The sequence below is a fragment of the Puntigrus tetrazona genome, chromosome 23, assembly GCF_018831695.1.
Source record: "Puntigrus tetrazona isolate hp1 chromosome 23, ASM1883169v1, whole genome shotgun sequence".
NCBI lineage: Eukaryota > Metazoa > Chordata > Actinopteri > Cypriniformes > Cyprinidae > Puntigrus > Puntigrus tetrazona.
The window spans coordinates 6,241,008-6,263,571 of record NC_056721.1 but is presented as its reverse complement, the minus strand read 5'-3'; the positions used below and the strand labels follow the sequence as shown (position 1 = coordinate 6,263,571).

The following is a 22,564-nucleotide window of genomic DNA, read 5'->3' as shown; positions in this document are numbered from 1 at the left end:
CCTCCCCATTGAGCTTCGTAAAGGACCTGAAGGGTAATCAGCAAATATAAGAAGTGACTTTACAGCACTGCGATTGCCTCATTACCCTCTCAGTGTCATTACTGTTCACAGCCGGTTCACAGGAAGAAATAGATGGAATAAGTTTATATGAAGTGTCCCTGATACCCGTGTATTTACATAGTAACTAACTGTGTACGTAGTATGTAACCACAGTGTAAGTACACATTGGTACAGAGTATCTACAGTTCTAATGTTGTAACTACATATATGTTACAACCCCCAGAATGGTACGTGTAAGTACAAATGCGTAACAGGACACTTTTTTAACTTTGTTTGTGTGACAGGAATCATATAACTACATTTTGTAACAACAGCATGTTTTATTTCATGTAAGTACAATAGTTACTAAGTACCTAATTAGGCAATTCCTCGGTATTATGACACCTTAAAATAAAGTGTTACCCACTTTCTTTGCCAAAAAGTGTTGTTATTCCTGTTACACATTTGTACACATTAGAGCTGTAGATACTACGTATCAATATGTGGTTACATACTACGTACACATCTAGTTACTATGTAAATACACAGGTATTAGGGACACAATATAAATGGAAGTAATGTTACATTCCAAATATTTCGCTATCGGTTAACATTATTCAATATCCTATGCAACCTAAGTAGCGTCAGCAAAAAAAGGAAAGGTGTTTGAAAGGTGGAGCACATTATGACATTGTTGTTGCCCTATTGTAACAATTATTATTATTATTATTATTTTTTACAGTAAAATGAATCTTTAAAAAAGTAAGATTGCAATATCAGCCATTATTTTAAATTTGGTGCATATGGTATATGTAACCTGGAAGCTCTCTAAATGTTACAGAAACATGAATTTACGCTATCATTTAAAAGTCTGGGGTCCGTATTTTGAACGTTTTGAATGCTGCGAGCAATGCTGCTGCCAATGCATACAGTGATATGGTGCTGTGAGTATTTAAGACACACTGCTGCTGCACTAAAAGTATATATACGATAACCCATAGCAGATCCATACAGGTGGAGCTGGGGAAGGAGGAGGGTTTCAGAGGAACAAACTGCTCTATTGAATACTAACCCACCGGTTAAATGTAAAGCAGTAAGTTCACTGCCTTCGTATGAAACATGAACTAGTCAGCTTGTGCTTAGTAGATTAATGCAGTGAATATCATCGGTTACGTTATGAAAGCACCAAAGTATCAGAAAGCACCATCTAGAGTTTCATCAAAGAACTAGGTGTTTATGCTGCTTAATTATTTTGTGCAAACCTATTTTTCTACAATATTTTGATGAACGATGTTCAAACAAGCAGTATTTATAAGTTTTTTTTTCTTTCTTCCAAAATTAAAGTGCATATTCTTATTACTGATCCCAAACCTTGCATGATAGTGTACACTGGATAAAAAAATACATATTTCAGGAGATCACAACACAAATGCATCAAATAAAAAAAGTGTGCTCTTACTAAGTTTATGTATATTGATGGGTTCGGTTGGCATCCCTTCTCCTCCGTCACTCAGCGCCCGTATCTGAATGATGTAATCATCATCTGCAGGTAGCGTGAGCTCCACTGAGGTCAGATTTGTTGTTATTGTGTTAATTTCTTTATGCCGGTTCCTTCTGTAAGACACCTGGAGAGAACAAATGAGAGAGGTGCTAACAACCACTTAGATTTATTCAGCGCAAGCTATTTTAGTCGATAAAGGAAGGAGAATCAAATTATCATACACGGTGGGGAACAGTAGTGTTTATTAGCACACCTGGTGTTTTTGCTATACTGTACAGCACATATTTTTTAGACCTGTGGTATAAATTAGTTTTATTTTTAATCTCCGTTACCACTAAGGTGGGTAATCGTCCAACATGAGAAATAATATAAGCACTTTAATGTAGTGGTTTCCTAAATGCTCACAGGAATAGAACGAGCTAATGTGATTATGTGAAGATAATGCCCTAAAGTTTGGCTTTGAGGTTTACATTGCTGGGAAGCACTTACCTGATACCCGGTAACATCTGACTCCATCTCCAGAGAAATGACAGGCTCCCAGTGAACAGTGAGCTTAGAGCCAATCAGATTCCACTCCACGTTCAAAGGTGGCTGCCCGGGTGCTAAGAGGAAACACTGCTATTAATTACTGTACATGTGACGACATCGGAAAGCAAGGAGAGGTGCCTGGCTGTCTGTTTGTTCATAAAATCATAATGTATTACACTAAATGGACAGTTCTAGAATTAGAAAAGCCAGTTCTGTCATTTTAAGCGCGTATGACATTCTTTTCTTCTGTGAAACACAAAAGGAAACATTCAGTAGAATGTTCACACTGCTCTTTTCCATATGCTTTTCATGTTATATCCCCAGTCATATGAGGTCATATGAATATGTGGTATGAAAGTTAACAAGGAATAATTCACCCAAAAATGAAAATAATTTACTCCCCTCCAAGCCATCCTAGGTGTATATGACTTTCTTCTTTCAGACGAACACAGTCAGAGTTGTTTTAAATATTATCCGGGCTCTTTCATGCTTGGTAATGCTTGTGGATAGTGGCTATTATTTTGAAGCTTCAAAAAATGCACATATCCATCGTAAAACTAACCCATACGCCTCCGAGGGGTGAACACATATCTTCTGAAGCAGGTCGATAAGTTTTTGTATTAAAAACATTTAGATTTTTAAAATTAAATAAACTCATTATAACACATTGCTGACTTCCGGCTGTATGCAAGAGCGAGGTGAGTTCCGGCTGACTTCTGACTCTAGTATGATGTATGATGCACGCCACATTCATTCTTATAGTGAAATCCTCATCCTCGCATTCGTTGCTGCCGTAAATTGCTCTATCCTCATTCGTTTATTCTTACACCATATGTTGAGTCGGAGGTCAGCCAAGAAGCTGAAACCCGACACTGTCATGAACGCACATACGTATGGGTTAGTTTTACAACTGATATTTGCGCTTTTTGGAGCTTCAAAATAATAGCCACTATCCACCAGCATTACCAAGCTTGGAAGAGTCAGGATGCATTTTTGAACAACTGTGATTGTCCGAAAGAAAAAAGAAAAAAAAATTTTTGGGTGAACTATTCCTTCAAGGACTACCTGGGTACTTTGAGAATGAGCAGCATGAACCGTTATTTAAATATTTTTTCCCAAATGAGTTTTAAAATGATGACTGTGATGACAGACTCTTATAACCAATAATTCTTTAAATCTTTCTTTTTCTTTACTTTTACATTTAGCAAAGCCACACAACAAAAGTGACAGCAAATATATTTATAATGTTACAGAAATTTCCATTTCAAATACATGCTTTCCATTAACGTGACACTGAAGACAGGAGTAATGGTTGAGGAAAATTCAGCTGTTCCGTCACAGGAATAAGCGGCATTTGAACACACATTAAAATCAGAGCTTTATTTTTCCACAATACTACAGATTGTTACTGTGTTTTTGATCAAAAACATTAAAAAAAACTTTAACAGTAGAGTATATCAAATGACAGGTGTCTTTATCCAATTTAAATATTAAAAACACAATTCTACTTTATTTTCACAAAGTCCAAATATGAAAATTAGACAAAAAAACCTAAAAAGAAATAATTAGTTTTATATACCTGCAGTGGCAATGCCTGAATTTTAACAAGCGTATACTTACGGGACTTCTTGGTGGTCACGTTGATGGTGGGAGACAGTGGGCCAGTTCCTGCTGTGTTGAAAGCGCTCACTGTCAGGAAATACTGAGTGTATCCTCTCAGCCCGCTGATGTTAACCTTGTTCTGATTGGCAGACACTCTGACTTTGCCCATGGTCTCTGGTTTTGTATCGTCCTCCCAGTACACCACCTGTTTTCAAGAGCAATGGAGAGAAAACACAGCCTGTGGGATCCATCACGGATATAATGCTACGGTGCCGTTATGTTCAGTGCAGGAAAATTATTATACAGGAGTATTTCACTTTTTCCAAACAGCGGGTTTGGGGTGACATGGATGAAGAGTTTTGCAGAGGAATATGTAATGTGTTCTCTGTGTCCTTAAAAAGGATGAAGAAAAGCCATTTCGCCCATGCGGCAGAGAGGGCCTCCTATGCATACGGTAAGAACAGGGTACCCTATTCTTATTTCCAAATGGAGCGTTTCCATGGGTACAGAGGGAACTTTGAGGTGCAGCGTGGGAGATGACAGGCTCTGACAGAACCCACGGTGCATTTCAAAACCGGACAGAGAGTCATTTCCATTTAGAAGAAGGGACGCACCTCATAGCCCAACACTCTTTCTGGGGAAGCGCTGAGAATGTGCCAGCTCACTTCAATTTCAGTGGCAGAAATGCTTCTGGCCCACACGCCGTCTGGAACGCCACTGGGCTCTGAGAGAAAAGATAAAAAGAGAAAAAGATGAATACATAAAGACAGAAGAGAAGCAAAGAGATGAGAACAAAGGAGAAGAAAAAAGATAAGGAAATATGAGAAAAGAAGAGCCAAAATAAGACGAATGAGACATGACTAAAAGAGAAGAATTGAGATGAAACAAAATGAGACAATGAGAAGATGAATACGTGACTGAAAGAATAGAGATAAGAAGGGGATGCAGTGAAGAGAGATGTAAATGAGACAAAGCTGTGAGAAGAAATTAATCAAGATGAGAGAAGAGTAGAGAAGAGAGAGGCGAGAAAAGGTAAGAGAAGAACATGGATGGAACAAGGAGAGAAACCAAAATTAGAACAAAAAGAGAAAACAAGAAGAAGTAAACATATGTAAAACAGGACAAGAAGAAACAAGAGGAGAAAATAGATACAATGAAGAGACAAACTTGAAAGAGGTGAGATGAGACAAAAAGAGTGAAGATGACAAAAACAATTAAGCAAAGAGAAAAGAAGAGATTATTGAAAAAAAAGACAAGAACTAGCACGCAACATGGAGAAGTTGAAAAGAGACTGAAAGGAAAGAGAAGAGAGCAGAAAAAAATGAGAAGAAGAGAAGGGAAGAGACTAGGATGCAACAGAAAAGATGAAACGAGAGTAAAAGGAAAAAAAAAGAAAAAAAGAGGAAAGAGAAGATTAAAAATCACTCAAAGAGAAGAGATTAGATGAGACAGATTGAGAAAAGAGAAGACCATGAGGAGCGAAGACCAAGATGTGACAAGATTGAAAGAGTAGACAAGAAGAAAAAAAGATGCATCAAAGATGGATGTACCAAGGCCAAACTGAAAGAGAATAAATGAGAATAAAATGAGAAGACGAGATAAGAAGAAAAGGATGCAACAAGAAGTAGCTGAAACTAGACTCAAAGAAAAGAGAAAAAAATAAATAAAAATAATTACATAAAACAACGCTAAAACAAGATAGACAAGAGACGAGATAAAACTGAAAAAAAACTGCTTGAGAAGAGTCACAACTACGAGCAGAGAAGACCAAAATGAGACAGGATTGAAAGAGAATAGACAAGTAGAAAAGACAATGGAAGAATGTAAATGAGACAGAACTACTGAAAGTGAAGAGATGAAATAAAAAAAAGACACGGAGGAAAGAGACAAGTCTAGAAGAGAAGAGACAAGATGAAGAGAGAAAAAAAGAAAAGCATAATCTGCACAAATCAGAGGCTGATGAAAAATAATTTGACTGATGCAAAATCTTTTGTCTCTAAACTGCTAAATTACTAGCCTTTACTTTAATAGGATAGTTGAGTGACATAAAGGAACATTATCTGTACAGGAATTCAATTAATGCGGTAGCTTCCTGACACGCTGCTGTCTGCACGTCACTCCACGCTGTAATAGCTCATCTCAAACCCATCCTAACTAGCTGAAAGATTCCCACACTGCCGAGCATGAGATTCCAGAGCTAAAACCACCTGACATTTACAACACAGCATCACATACAGTCATTATAGTACATGCTTTACTTTGTAGTTACTAAAAAAAGGAAACTGCGTCATGGATTCACAGACATTTAGCAAATATTTCCTGTTAAAAAAGCGCAAATTACTGCTAAAAGAACAGAAAACTACAAGCGACAGCATTGAAGAAACCCATAAAGTGATATAACATTATTTAATCTGAATCTATATCCTACGGTATCTTATTTTTGACCATCTCTTATAAAATGAGCAGTGTTCTTTCAGTGCTGCACATAATACAGTGCTGGTGGTAAAGGGATCAATTCCTGTTCTTTTAATGTTTTATGCACCTTACAATAGTAGAATAAATACATGGCAAAAAGAAAAATCCATTGAAAACACTGTAAGTGACTGAAAAGGTAAGCTTTTGTTTGCTGCTCATAATTCGATCGACAGTCTCACCGTTCTCAGCCGAGTACACAATGGTAACGGGGCTGAATGGTCCCTGGCCTTTGGTGTTGTAGGCACCCACTTTGACGCTAAATGGAGAGAAGGGCGGGATGCTCTCGTTCCTGTACACGTAACGCGACTGGGACGGTACGGAGGTGACGGCGTGCGTCCAGTTGACCTCGCCCAGCGGCCGGAAAGCGATGATGTAGCCGAAACCATCCCCGTTTTGCAGGTCTTCAGGCACAGGCTGGGAGGGAAACAAGAAACTATAGTGATATTAAAACATACAGACCAGATCCAGCCTCAGGTTCACACCCAGCGCCTTTCCAAAATCCCACACAGTTTTCAAAAAGCGATGCAACCTCTTGAGAGTGTAAATGAACCGCTTTCTAATATACAACCAAATTTGAATTGAATGCCATTACGGGAGTAAAGGGCCCAGATGGAAAACAGGCTTGGCTTTGACTGAGGTAATAAACACCCCCATTCAATTCCATTTAATTAGCCAAAACTATTACCTCGCACAGAGGGAGTGATAATATAGACAGATGACTTACCTCCCATGTTATTACTAGCTCTGACTTGGAGCCACCCCCACCTCCGACATCGGTGGGGGCCGTGTCAGGAACTGCGTAGAGAAAAAAACAAAGAAAAAGCGGCCATCTTTTCAGTATAGCGGATGGATGCAGCATCTGCCTTCCTCATTGTTTCTTTTCTTTTTCTTTTACTCAAAGCCTTATTATCAAGTATCAAATGAAACAAAGCTCCGGTCCCTTAGCAACTGCTTTTAAAAGATTCTGTGGGCAGCGTCTCAGTTAACTGGCTTTGTTTCTAGTGAATTTCACCATTTGCCAAGAGTCTCTCAACAGTAATGCTCGAAGAATTTGTTCTATAATATACAAAGAGGCACTTGAGCACCGAAATTGTATCTCTTCATCATGGGACGTTTGAAGAATATGGGCACTTGAGCATTAGTAGATTCAACCTCAGACAGCACGCCCACGGGCCGCCTACAGTCACTTACTGACCATCTGATGCATACCGCACACAAAACTGGATTGCGCTTTCTCGATCTGGCAAGCTGTGTTCTGATTGGCTGGCTAATGTGATGAGAATTGCGTAAATTTTGAGGATGAAATTATCACTGAGCTTGCCAAAGTTTGCCATGCTTCTATCAGATCTAGAGTACGCAGAGCTGTTCTGTCTGTAAAATATAGCTTTTTGTTGATGCTTTTTTTAAACGCATTAATACAGTTGATAACAATTATTGCCTTTCTTTAAATATATTCAATTATAATATATTTATATATTATAATAAAAATCTACCCTTCAGCTCATGCTCTAAATGATAGGGAACCTTTTTACATTACTAGAAAGTTACAATTAACAACAGGGCCCAAACCTAAATGTAATTATTTTTATTTTTATTTATTTTTGGCATTTCTGACATTTTAATAGTAAAGATTCTTACTATATTACTATTTTTACTGTATTTTCAATCAAACACATGCGTCCTTCATGTGGGTAAGAGGATTATTTTCAAAAACATTCAAAAACCTGAGCGGCCCCAAGCTATGAAATGTATTAGAATCTATATGCTATACATTTTTTTCTCTCTAAAGTCAAATGTAATTTTCATTGACTAAGATTAGATTAAACTAAAATAGCTTGTAACGAATGACTATTATATGATAAAAAAGACTATTTAAATGAGACACTTTCTGATTTCACTTTTAGTTAAAAGCTTGTGTATAATTAACACCGTTGGTGACTCACCTGAATCTTCAGTTCTAGTTTTAAGAGAAGCAGGACTCGGTTCACCCACGCCAACGCTATTTCTGGCCAGCACTCTGAACTCATACTCCACCCATGCGTTCAGATCCACCACCGTCGCCGTCAAGGTGTTCCCATCAATCACCCCCGGGACTGATAGCAAAACAGAAAAGCCGCGGTTTAACAGAAAATACCTGGATTACCTGGCAGCACCATGAGAGTCAACAACAGGAGCCCAATTTTGAGCCAATGTTTACAGTAAGCCGGAAATGTCACAAAGCATAAAAAAATTGTTCAATTCCATGTCTCTGTCTGGGTGGGATGTTGTTTGACTGAATTCGGAATCAAGCGGCAGGGCAAGAGACCAGATTAAGTCGTTTTGCGTTAGTACTTAGAGGTCCTTATATGCACTCAAAGCGAGCATAAGCTTCTTTCTTAAAAGCACATGAGACGTGCTATGGTAATTTCAGTCTCTCGCTGAATTGATGCTCCGCTTGACTAGCTTTAGCTAATCCTGTATTGTTACCCGTGTTCACCGCTTGCCAGCCCACTGTGAAAGCTGTCTTGGCCTGGATGATATAGCTTGTGATGGGGCTGCCGTTATCCTGGCCAGGTCTCCAAGAAAGCTGAGCCGTGCTGTCTGTGATCTCCTCCACTGTTACACCATCTGGAGCTCCTGGGGGACCTGATTCAATCAGACAATTAGCAGCGAATTAGCAATTAGAAATGAAGTTACCTTCACTGACATCTAACCTTGCTCACCCCCTGCCAGGAAGCTCTCCGCTTATCGCCCCGCTAAGCTGTGATACAAGGCCAGTCTCTAAAAGGTGTTATTACATTTTAAGCTGTTGCTTTTGTGGGAACACTAGATCTCTTTGAGAGTCATAGGAAAGCTTTTCAGAGGCTTGAGCTGTTTTCTTAACAGCTACAGCATGTCTTCTTTGAAAAGCTGCAAGCAGGCCTTCCTCTGCACATCTTTAATTGGTTCCTCCAATTATAAATGTGCAGAGCGTTGTCTTCCTCTGTCAAAATCACACTCCTTTGGGGGAAAATATAAAGAAATGGAGCATAATGTTTAGTGGTTCTGTCAGCGCAGGTCATTGTATCACTTGTAGCATCAATAGTAAGATCAGACAGTGTTTTTCAGCTAAAAGGCGCTTGAAGAGAAAACATGAGGACAAATTGTGAATTTGTTTCTTTATATGTGGTTTCGGTGGTTTAATGCAATGAGTTTGCATCCATCTTTGGCCAGACTAACATTTACATAATTCATTTTAAACCAAGGCCCCCAACTGTGCGTAATATTCAAATGCCAGACACTCGTGGTTTCTGTAAATTACACTGCTAGACGTTTTAGGAGCTGAATGCTTTTTTCTGGGTTCCCAATGCCTTTTCCAGTTCCAGTAAATGATGATTTATAAGAATACTTCTAACTCACCTGATGAAATATTTTAGAGCTTAGCAGAACTACAAAAACGGATATTTACTGAAAAATGTTGTTTTGAGATGGCATTCATTTATATGACTTTTTTAGATGTATATTTAGACTTTGACTCCCTGTAACGTCAACACCTGGAAGATTAAATGATCATGGGTTCGTTCTAGATTTTCTTGTTTTTATAATGGTGCTTTCATAAGTAAAATAAGGTGTTAAATATAACTTGACTATACTTGTTTTGTTGCACATCATGAAGAACATACACTAAAAGCCCAAACATTACATCATATATAAACATGACAGCTTCAAAATTCAAATGATCAGCGTGTGTAGTGTAGATCGAAACGTTCAAGTATTGTCAGACCTTGTTTTACCCGTAAATAATAAAAAAAACATTATAAAAACCCATAGGAAACCACAGCAAATTAGTTTTTCCAGGTTCATGGCTGGAGCGGTCTATTCTGGATTTTTCAAGACAACAGGAGTGACTTAAAATAACAAATATCTTGATATTTATATGTTTTAGCTGATAATTATGCGTGTTATAATTTTTTATCATTTGTGAAATCCCAGCTAAAGTAATTGTTTTCCGATTTACTGATTTCTTCATAAAATCATCCTTCATATGGTAAAGAACATTCTGTGAAAATGTGAACTGTATTTCTTTAATATTGACTGAGTAAAGCCACGTCGGCGATTAAAATCATAGTAAAATAAATGGGTGAAATCAAACTTTGATCCTCGTTATCTCATAATTAGGTTTTGAGGCTTTAGCATGGATTTACCGAGGTCCCCTGCTGAGGCCCTCTAGCGGAGCCCGGCCCCTGCTTGAAAAGCATGCAGACCCTTTTAAAAGTGATTTTATTTGTTCACTACAGCCAGTTTTACAGGCATTTTGTGCTTGCGGGATGCTAATTTTATACCCTGCTTCTACGCTCTTATAAAACATTATTACAGGCTCCAGCAGTAAAAGTTGGCATGTCAATCTAATTTCAATTGAAAGATATTGATCCCGCTAAAACTCATTTGTAGCCTTTGATAAACTGCTTTGATACGTTCCTCTAATTACCTCTAATGGAACATGTAATAACAGATCAATTCAACGGACAGATACATTTCCTTGGCAAAGCAATCAAAGCATTTGAGTGTCCTTCTATCAGCTTTTCCATCCAAACCCAGCATTTGAAGCTCCCCCCCAGTCGCTCTCTCTTACCTTTCACGATTAAAATAGCCGCCGCCGATAAACTCTCAACATCCGTGTCGACCACACAGACGTACTTTCCGGCGTGTTTGAGCTGTATATTCCGTATCATCAAATCTCCAGATGTACTCTACAGATATAAACACACACATACGCATTACTATCCACTCTATCAACTGGGGCTTTAAAGCGACAGGAAGATGTGTGAGTTGTTTTCTATGTTTGCCAGCAAGTGATTCAGTAAGTGTAGACACCCTGCTGGGTTTGGGAATGAAAATGTGGCCCAACTCCACAGCTAATGGATGACTTTTGGCAAAGGCTGTTCGCTGCTACGTTTGAAACGTCCGTCATGGATAAACATTCCCTCTGGCCAAGCCTTAGGCTTCTTCAGCACTGCACTGAATCCAGTTACCAAACTCACTTGCTAATTGGCTAATTAGAGCTTAATCACATTTAAGAGGTGGTGTGATTGGATTCAGTGTGCCGAAACCCTAAGATACGAAAGCGTACAAGTGATGAATACTAAATCCACACGTGACAATTAAACGCCTTTGTTAATCTAATAAAGATGAAGAAAGTTGTTCGTGAGAGTGTAGGTGAACTTTAAAGCGCTTTGTCATGGAAATAAATGAAGTGCTGAGAAAACAGGTAAAGTAATAGAGATGTTTCTAATTATATTCAGCATGATACATGTAATTAACAAGTAAAAAGAGCATCAGAATCCTCATATACCGTAGCATAAAGTAATAACCTTAACCTTAATTATTGTAAAGTACTTTCTGATAAACCAACTTTTATTCTTAATATGAAAAATAGGACCGTCAACTGATTAAAACTTTGAATCGTATTAATTGATATGCTGATTAATTGCATGCATCAATATATGCTGAGAAAAGAATCCAATTTAATTCAGAGAGCGAAAGCACTGAATAGACAATTTTTAAAAGAGCAGACAACGTTGAAGAACGCAAGACTCCAGCATTTTGTTTCACTCCATTGCTCTTCATTTAGACTTTTAACATAAGCATTTATGTATGCATTAAATTAACATTCTATAAAGAAAGGCCTAATAAGAAAATATATTTACGTGACTTGCACTATTGTTCTAAAGTTTGAGGTCTGTGAGATTTTTTTTTAAATATTTAAATAAAGGAATACTTTCACTCAGCAAGTATACATTCAACTGATCAACAGAAACAATAAAGACATTTGCATTGTTACAATTCTAGTTCTATTTCAAACGCATGGTGTGAAACTTTCTTTTGCTTGAAAGAATTTATCCCTGTTAAAATGCATCACAATTTCCATAAAAATAGTTTTCAGTATAGGAAATGTTAAGCAAGTAACATTGGTGAGTAATGATGGTGAAGTTTGAGCTTTTCGTCACAGTAATAAATGCATTTAAAAAATATATTAACATAGAAAACGGCTATTTTATATGATAATAACATTACATAATTTTACTGTGCTTTTGATCAAATAAATGCAGACTTGGTATAGCATATAGTGCATTAAATTAGGTGACGAAATGAAGGTAATGAAAAAATTCTCAAATAATCCTTGACAGCTGTACATTTCAGTACAAAAACCCACCTACTTCAGAAGCAGCATTGCTTTTGTACGTGATTTTATGATGTTACCTGATTTGACGTCTTAATAAGTCGTTAAAACCATGCAGACAGCAGATGCAAATAAACAGCGCTATCATTGGGTGCACTTAATACCTACTTTATTCACCCATCTGTCAAAAGTCTTCCATTTACTAAAATGGATCCTTTATTGCCATTGTTTATAGACACTGACTGGCCTGGTTGTTGATATTGTCTGTGCAGCACTGAAGTCTTTGGCACGGACAACTTTACTAATTTAATAAAAAGCGCTTAGATTTGAAATCAATTAAATTACACGAGATAAGATGTATGCTCTTATCTGAGGGGGAGATTGTGGTTGGCAAACAAGAGGTAAATCTGCGATTTCAGCAGTAAGGACATTAGGCTACAAATTTAGTTTCATTATGGAAATGAATTCATCCAAGCTGTGAACTTCATGCTGATAATCCTACAAGACGGGTGGCATCGGAGAATTCATAAGAACTGGAATATAATTACTGATAAGAATCACTGGCTTAAATGAAGACGAGAGCGCTTCCAATGCGTGTGTCCCAAATGTTGAAAACCTTCACATTTTCTGTTCACATTTATGACGGAATTACCATAATTATATAAAAGTCAAAATCAATTTTATTTCACTTTTGCTACCCGCAGAAAACAAACTCATTTAATTCTCTAAAATATGCAACCTTATTTGAAAAAGAAGTCATCTTTTTGATGGTTCTGGGGGTGGTGATTAATGAATCTGTTTAAGGATGGCTCAGTTGAGTCATGCACATCCAATATTGACCAGTCAGTCCTCATTAGGGCATTCTCTCAGTCCTTAAAGTCATTACTATTTCTAGAAAGGCATCATTACATCCCAGAGAAAAGCAATCTGAGATGAGATCTGACCATTCAAAAGCCATATGAGGATATTACACTTGAGATCCTTGAAGGCAAAACTTTGATGGATTGATTTTTATTCTGTGAAGAGGAGGGAAAAGAGCTCAAAGTGAACGTAGTGGGCTGCTAAGCAAGTGGAAGGAACAGCTAAAAACCTCAAAAAGAGAGTGATGAATTGATCCCTGCCAAGTCTTCCACATTTTAACAGTAGGCCTGGCTCAGAGTATAATAGCCTTATACAGCAATGACTGGATCTACTCCTTCAGAAGCTGACATTTGTAATGAGTATAATAAATTAATTTGCCGTAAGAGCTGTATGGTACCAAAACATTAAAAATACACTAAAATAGAAAGGTTTTACACCAAGACATGAATAGTACTTTTTATCGGTTTAAAATCATTTGTACTCACATTTAAGATGTGGATTTCAGTCATATGATCAGCCAAAACAAAGTTTTGGTCACACTTTATTTTAACAAACCATTCATAAAAACTTTTGCCTCAGTGAACGCTTATTAAAAATATTTTGCTGCTTATTAATAATTAGTAAGTTAAATGTAATGCAGAATATGTAGTTTATAAGTACTAATAAACAGTCATTATGTTAATGATAGGCACGCTAATAAGCAACTAGTTAATAGAGAATTGGTCCCTATACTACAGTATTACCAAAGCCATTTATTTTAAAGGTAACGCTTTGTTCTAAGGTCTCTTAACTAGTCTCTCATTAGCATGCATATTACTAAAAGTCATTAAGCCATTTTTAGTATTAATTAAGCACATATTAATGTTTTATTCTGCATGACCTTATTCTACATCTCTTATCCTACGCAATATATAAACTTAAGAACTACCTTACTATTAAAAAGTAGCAAATTAGTAATTTATTGAGGGAAAAATCATAGGTAATAAGCGTTCAATATTGCAAAATTTTACCATTTTAATTAAAATATTTAAACAAATCGTCTTCCATATTTGCAATTTCCAAAAGAGGATTTTTTAACAACCCCCCAACACCCTCCACAAACAATTTTATTTTTTTATTGTTTTGGGGGGGATTTGGTGCCTTTGTTGGAAAAAATTAATTTCTTAACCTATTTCTTAACTTCCTCTCTTTCAATTAGCACAGCTTTTTTGTTTCATTTGAAACCGACTGACTGTAGGCCTCATTGATTTGCGCTTATGAACCATTGCCAAAATTATTTTTGAACAAGCACAGATCAATAAGGCCTACGATCAATCAGTGACAAAAAAAGAAATAGAAAAAGTGATAACTGAAAGAAAGCAAACTGACAAAAATACTGAATACAAGATTTCGGTGATAATACAGCATTAACAAGCAATTTGTAACTGGGAAATCCAATGAGGTAATAGATATTAAAGAAACTGCTTATTTATTGAAACTCTTTTCACAGTACTACGGTGTTTAACAGCATATAGGCAGAAGGAATATCCAATAAAATATGACTTACCCCACCCACATGCTCATAATGTTGGTCTAGTTTATTTAGGAGCTGCCCATTGAAGGCCCAGGAGAATGAAACATCCAGAGCAGGGTCGCAGGAGATCTGGCAGGGCAGGACGATGCTCTCTCCAACAATGATCTCCATGTCCACTGGACCCTGGGTGATTTGTGTGGGATCTGCTCCGAATCACACATAAGCTTGATTCATTTAAAAGAACAATCAATGTAAACAAAGCACACATGAATTCTAAACCAAGAGCCGCAATTTCAACCCGATCTCACAAGAGAAATGTCACATTCGTGCAAAACCTGAAATCAATGCTCCAGGTACAAAAGACTGAAAAATTCAGAGCAAAAATAAAATATTTGAAAATCGGTAGCAGACAAAGGTAGGAGACTGTGTCCTTATCAATGAATGAACTACTAATCCCATGATGAAGCACAGCGATGTATTTCCACCGACTGCTACAGAGGTATATTAACAACCTTGGAGCTCACAGTAGGTCTGTCTTGAAAGGTTTATACAATATCACTAAAAACCAATTTCTCTAAGGAGGAAATGAATGGGATTTTTACTTCTATCCTCTTGGTAGGGCACTGCAGCTTTATCTACTGTATAAGGAAAAAGGCTTAGTAGACTCTTGCTCGCTCTCTCTGTTTTTGACGTAGGCTGATTTAATACCACAGAAGCGAACGGAAACTAAACACACTCTTTGCATACGCATTTCATAAGAAAACAAATAAGGTCCGTTTGGGTTAAAAAATAATTAGTTAAATAATGTTCTGAAAATAATGAAAAAAACTATATATAGTGTAACTTCTCTCAAATTTCACATAATCAAGGGAAAATCAATTTCTATGCAAACGATATGACCCCTTTAATGACATCGATGTTTTTACAAGTGCTTCATTGCTTAATGCAGAATTTCAGATTCATATTCAAATCTGCTGGCGTGGAATCCGCTGTAAAAGACTGCGATCTAGTAATCTCAGCAAAACCCAGAGTGCAAATGCAGCATTCTATATTTTTCTCTCTAAATTGTGCACGCTCAACCTATAACCTACACCCTCACACACTCCATTAGTGTAATCCAGGGTAATTGCAATGCCATAAGCGGAGCGTGAAAATGGGTAATTACAACAACACACAAAAAGCCACTGTATCCCATCCCTGTTGAGTTGAGCTGAGAGAAGAATAAAAAAAAAACCTGCCAGTTGGAGAGCTGAACCGCTCAACCCATCGCATTACACTAGAGGAGCATGTAAGCCCCAGAAAGCAATCAAACAACTTTCCTTTCAGAATGCATTATAAAAACAGAATGAACTACATGAAATAGAAATCCTCTAATTGGCAGAACACCTTCATAAATACTCTGGATGAATCTATCTGTTGCTTTTGTCCCGCTACTGTAAGTCGCTTTGGATAAATGCACCTGCTAAATGAATGAATGTAAATGTTGTTCTGGGGTAACTATGAGGCCAAGATAGCAAATTTCACTCAAAACACACACACACACACAAAATAAATTAAATTAAAATAAAATTCATTCTCATTTACTTAACCTTGTGTTTTCCCAAAGTTATGTGATCTTTATTCTCTCAAACACAAATATGACATCTGAAGAATATTTCAGCTGCTTTGTTGAGAAATGTCACATTTTAGGTTTTATTTTAGCATTTGCTTTGTTTTTTCTTTAAACTTCAAACTTTAAACTATTATTTTTCAGTTTTAGTTATTGATTCTTTAGAAAGTAGCTAAAGATTTTTATTGTATGCAGGTCATTTTATTTCAGATAATTCTATATTTTTTATGGTTTTAGTTTTAGTTGACTATATCAAGTCGGCATCACATTAATAATGTGAGGTTTGATGATATTTCCATATAAAAAAAATTTGTTTTCCTTTGGAATTATCTTTATCTCACCATCCATTTTGGGGCCCGCCATTGACAAAAACAGTTCCGACATTCTTTAAAATATCTTTCTTTGTGTTCCGCAGAAGAAAGAATCATTTACACTAACACGACTTAGAGTAAAGACAGAGTTTTCCTTTTTGGATTGAGAAGAAACTGTCATGATCTTGATTAATTGCGCAGCCGTATCAAGCGCACAACTGCCTTTGAAGCCTCCAGAGTTTGGAGAAAAATCACCTCTTCCCACACAACATTCCCACAGTTGAACGAGAATCTAGAGTAACTTCTATCTAAAGCAACAGCAAAGAGGAAGCCCAGAGCGTAATACGGTTACAGTAATCCATACCTGTGACCAGCAGTCTTCCTGTAGTGCTGGCCGCACCAAACTGGTTTCTAGCCAAGCAAGCGTAGTTTCCCCCGTCCATCTTGGTCACATTTGTAATTCTAAGTGTTCCATCAGGAAGTAAAGTTATCCTAAAGGAGAGAAGCACAATCCTCTCAAATCAAATTTAAACTCGGTTAACTCACAATGGAGCTAGATTCCGAGTACAAATGTGTTTTATCTTTCGGTAACAGTAGAAATGTAGTAAGAAAAACATTATGTGTTTCTATACAATGGCACATAAATCTCTGTGCACTGGACACTCTCCATGGCTCGGTGCATGCAGCTGTCCAAGAGCCAATGAAGCTGAAGAGTGTGCGTTCACACGAAACAGTCGCTCAAACGTAAAGCCGACGAGCTATAACAGCAGCCTGCATCGCTCAATCTACCGCCCCATGTTTGAATTAAACTACTTTTTCAACCCTTCATCTACAATTTTATTAAATACAAACCTTGTATTCTCACATGAAGTGCCTATAATTTGAATTTCATATAATTATGTTCTTATTTGACATTTAGATATCTTTCAAACGTTTGGGGTCGGAAAGATTTTTTAAATGGCATTTATTTGATCGAAAATATTTATTTGATCATATATATATATATATATATATATATATATATATATATATATATATATATATATATATGCTCAAAAACATTTCTTATTATTATCATTGGCTGTGCTGATTCGTATTTTTGTGGAAACTTTCATGTTTTTTAAAATCAAGTTCAAAAGAGCATTTATTTGCAATAGAATCCTTTATGTAACAATGTAAAAGTCACGTTTTAATTTTTATGTTCGTCCTTGCATAACAATTATACTTTCTTTAAAAAAAAATATTAATGAAACCAAAATCCGCAACCAAAAGTAGTCTATACTATTCTTGTGATAGAAAGGAAATTGCTTTACTTACACCCAAAAACTGCTTAGTGATTAATATAAACTAAAGCAATCATATTTTGATCAAATTTTAGTTTTATCTAGTTTTCAAGCCATTTTTTATCTAGTACATAGCAATGCTGCAACCAATCCCTATAATGGTAAATTCTTGAATCTTGCAATAAAAACAAAATTATTCTCACTGCTTTCTCGGTGCAAAGATGTAATGGTTCTATTGGTGATGTTTGATTTATGAAAATTTTAAAAATTGCCCCTGGCCTTCCTTATATAAGAGCTATTTACAATATATCACCCAGAGTACCAGACAGCAAATGCTGGTAACCCAGTACTGGAACGTTAATATTGTAATGCACAGTTCCCCGGCAATGCGCTTACAGTTAAATTGGACTTGGGATGTCTCGCTGAATGCTCTCAAAACAAACAACTGTGGCTTAATGCAAATCTATTGTTTTCCCACAGTAGTTCTGCACCCTTGACAGGATTCTCCCCATACTATTTAATCCAACTTCATTATAAAAAGAGCCAAGCTTGCGATCCTCCATGCTTCCTCAAGTGGCGTCCTACCAGGAATCATTTCATACTTGACAGACTCAACCCAAAATGCAGAGCGACCTCCTGCCGGCCCGGCCTAATGGCCTGCTTCATAATTCATGTGTGTTATGGTCAGTGAGCTACCACAATTGGCAATGCAGCTTCCTTTTGATAACTGTTCAGTTGCAGGCTGCGCACAGATAGTGTGAACATAGCAGGGCTCCCGGGGTGAAGCCGGGATGAATACACGGTTAGAAAGAAGCAATAAGAGGAATTAAGGACGGAAATACAAAGAAAAGGGAGAAAAAAAAGATGGTATCTGTACCTCTCTGAGCTCTGCACCGGTTCGTTGCCTTTCCTCCACATGCTGGTGGCTGTGGGAAACGCCTGCGGCCTGCACTCCATCGTGACGGTGCTACCCGTCTTGGCTTTAAGCAGAGCTCTGAGAGGGCTTCTGGAAAAGTCTGGGGGCGAGGCTGTGGAAAAACATAGGGGCAAGAGCGTCAAACTGCTGCCTCAGGCACGGATTCCCTGTGCATTACAGTAAACGGACAGCAGCATTTTGTTTGTGTTTGTGTGCGCTGCTGATGCAGGACCACTCTAGCATTTTCTCTTAAAGGAACATTTCAATGCAAATTCTGGAGGGATTTCACTTGTACGCTCTTTGTTGTTTTGGAGGAATTATGCAAATCGGGTATGAAATTAGTTATGGTTGCAATTTGCACGGTGCAGCTCCACATCCTGCGGGTGGTTCTGAGCACTAGGTTGTGCAAGATACAGTTGACTACCGTAATCTGACCAGTCTTTACTGAGACCATCTGAGAAAAAGAAAACAAAAAAACACATATAAATGAAATATATTTCTGTTCACATAATAAATGCGTGTGTACTGTGAATATTTAATAAATAATATATATATATATAAAATAAAAACACGCATTTATGTATTTAAGAAAAATATGTTTGTATATTAAATATATTTATAGCTAATAGTTAACTAATTAGTAATAAGTGTTACCTTTTCTAAAGTGTTTCCAAACATATATTATTTAAGCAAAAACTTAATTTGGGTACTTTTATTTTTACAATAATTGTAGAATCATTATTTTAAATTATAATAGGCTAATATTATACTGTTCCCCTTCAGTCGATAGCGTCGATAGGCAACCACGCTCTGAATCGTGTATGTTATCAGACCAATGGATGCTTTATGCATTATGGATGGGATGACGTATGACCAGGAACCTATAAAAGCATGTGAGGTGAACACAACAGCAGCTTCTGTCTTTCAGCGAAACACTGTGTGTGTGTTTGTTGTATTTACTGTTACTGTCTGTCTATCACAACATGTCAAAAGACTGAAAATAAGTGGGAGAGCAGCAAACAGTTCAGGTTGTGCGCTAATACACCCTTTGTGTTGTTTGTTTGGGAGCGAAGTATGCTGAGATGGTTCTCAAGTGAGTTGACTGTCCGTACTCTGACCGCCTCTCCATGCGGACGCTTCACTCCTGGAGAGCTCTTTTTGAAAATTTGCGATCTCTGCGGCTCTGGTCCTGCTGCTGCAGTTGTGTGGTTCGCAGAGGGATCTCGAAGATTGGATGGTCCCTTTCTTCATCCGGAGATTTCGAGATCCAGCGCTTCCTCCCAGGGATGCTGCGATGGAGCAGTTTCTTTCCTGGGGGAGAGCATTAGGAGCTCAAACTGTCATCCTCTGAGGGGGTCGAAGATGTACCCCCACAGGCAGCGCAGTACGAGAAGCTTGTGAAGGTTATAACTCATGCTGTGGCCAAGTTAAATCTTGAATGGCCTGCTGAGAAACAGGCTGAACCATCAAAGAGCAAGCTGGATGAACGCTTTTTAAGGGGGAAGCCACTCCATCCAGGTGGGGGATTGCAGTTTTTTCTCGATCTCCATAATGATTTATCAAGATCACGAGGAAGACCGTACTCAGCCCGCCTCATTGATTACAGCAATGTTTTGAGATTAAATGAGTGTGGATATAGAGCGCTCCCCCAGGTTGAACAGATGCTCACAGGTTGTCTGTCTCCCGGTGTTGCATCGTCTCTTAAAGCCCCGGCACCCAATAAGCTGTTACGTGTTACATTGATGCTAGTAGACAAAGGGTACTCGGCAGCAGGTCAAGCTGAAGCCTGTCTTCATACTATGGCAGTGCTCCAGCTGTATCAAGCAGACCTGCTTAAGGAGGTAAGATGAGGGAAAGGGAATTGACTCTGATGACATCAAAGACTTAAGGAGAACCGCTGACTTGTCTCTCCGCCCCACGAAGGAGACCGCCAAAGCTATTGGGCCAATCAGTCGTACGACTGAACTTCAAGAGGCTTACTGTCAGGAAGGTAGTGTCTCAGATCAATTCCAAGGACTGGTTTGTCAAGATAGATCTAAAAGATGTTTGCCTGGAGATGCTGGCTGTATGTTGAGCACTGAAGTTCTTTCTCCCAGATCTGAGAGATAACCATGGGTTGGTGCATTGGTGTGACAACACATCGGTAGTCTCTTATATCAACCACCAAGGAGGTCTTCGTTCATGTCCCTTGTACAAGGTGGCACACCAGATCCTTGTGTGGTGCCATGGAAGTGCTTCCCACTGTGTTCACCTCACATGCTTTTATAGGTTCCTGGTCATACGTCATCTCGTCCGTGATGCACAAAGCATCCATTGGTCTGATTACAGGCACGAATCAGAGGAGGCGTTCCAAAAATTGCGTATTGTTCCCTCAGGGAACAAGAGTTACATACGTAACCTAGAGACGTTTTATATTAATATTGATCCAGGGTTAATACAGTTAACTTATATTAAACCAATCAAAAATATTTGAATTGCTTGAAATAAAAATTTAATTAGAATAAAAAATAGACTTAATTAATTACAGCTAGTTTCCAAGACAACATCTCATTTAGCTTAACTTGTAAGTTATGTAGAAAAATATTTAACTGAAACTGAAATAATAAATAAAAAATAAAAAAAAACACAAAACAAACACCTACAAACACAAAAAAAACTAACACTAAAATTAAAATACAAAATATTAACAAAAACTTTAATAGTACCTAAATGATACGGAAATGACACTGGTTTAACATTCTAATGAATGAACATTTCTTTCCAAAACAAAGCAAAACATTTTTTTCTGTCCTATAAAATGTAAAATAAATAAATAAACAACAACAACAACAACATGTAAGTCATTTTTGAATAACCTAGCCCTTTAAAAACGTGTAGTATGAAACCCTAAAGATGTTTAGGGAAGACTGCTATTACACAGTCAGATGACACCAGTGTATATACAAGTTGTCCAGCTTTTAAAGTAGCCCTTATATGAAAGACATTTTCCGATAGCGATGATGCAATGCTAAAAGACCAACACTAATTGGGTCTAATGTGTCTCCTCTGCCGAGAAGCAGCGTTTATCCAATGCTGCGAATGGGAAAGCTGCTTATGCACTGTCATAGCGAGCACGCTGTGGCCTAAAGCATTGTTAAATAGCATCTCTATTACCTAATTAGCCCGTGGAGGGTTGCTGGCTTCTATACAAACATCATTAGACAAGACCAGTGAAAGAATTGGCTGCAGTCGGAAAGCAGAGGTGTCCTTAATGACCTCTACCCACTTTCCACCATCTCTCTCTCTCCTTCTCTCTCTCTGTGAACCGATGACAAAGATCTTTCTCTGGTCTTTGTCACTGTCTACTGGAAGGTTTTTCCACCAGTGAACCCCTCAATTGTGGCTTTGTCATGTTGTCAACAGAGCGGCCACAGTTCCTCATCTCCCACCAGCCAATCAATAGTGGATTAACATTACTGAAAGTCACAGTGCCACGCCACCCCACTCTAAATGTTGCAAAATCGATGTTCTTATGGGAAATGTTGAAAAGAGGGCAGCTCCTTGGTGTGTGAGCCCATTTTGAGAGTTTATTTGGCTGTAAAAACCTCAGCGCACACCAGCGGATGAGAGCTGTGTTCTGATATTCATAATCAGTTTCATCCTTTTTTTGCAAACTGCACTAGTCACTTCTTTGTAGTGCCAATTGAACCAGTGACTCTACATTTAAAAGTACAGACTCAAAGTCTACTCACCATCATTTTTATTTCAAAATATGAAGAAAACAATTCAAGCACACTGTAAACGTATG

General features: G+C 37.7%; 1 protein-coding gene across 2 annotated transcripts in view; it reads right to left on the bottom strand.

Annotated features, from left to right (window-relative positions):
* The window catches only part of cntn3a.2 (contactin 3a, tandem duplicate 2), a 67,590-nt gene that overhangs the window by 6,656 nt on the left and 38,370 nt on the right, over positions 1–22,564 (bottom strand). For both annotated transcript variants that reach the window (XM_043225550.1, XM_043225549.1), the window contains 12 exons: positions 18,739–18,889; positions 16,943–17,070; positions 14,692–14,861; positions 10,737–10,854; positions 8,612–8,770; positions 8,089–8,238; positions 6,870–6,940; positions 6,325–6,559; positions 4,285–4,394; positions 3,689–3,875; positions 2,030–2,142; positions 1,499–1,664 (listed from right to left, as the gene is read on the bottom strand). In XM_043225550.1, the coding sequence (XP_043081485.1) occupies positions 1,499–1,664; positions 2,030–2,142; positions 3,689–3,875; positions 4,285–4,394; positions 6,325–6,559; positions 6,870–6,940; positions 8,089–8,238; positions 8,612–8,770; positions 10,737–10,854; positions 14,692–14,861; positions 16,943–17,070; positions 18,739–18,889 (1,758 nt within the window). The remainder of the gene's footprint in view (positions 1–1,498; positions 1,665–2,029; positions 2,143–3,688; positions 3,876–4,284; positions 4,395–6,324; positions 6,560–6,869; positions 6,941–8,088; positions 8,239–8,611; positions 8,771–10,736; positions 10,855–14,691; positions 14,862–16,942; positions 17,071–18,738; positions 18,890–22,564) is intronic.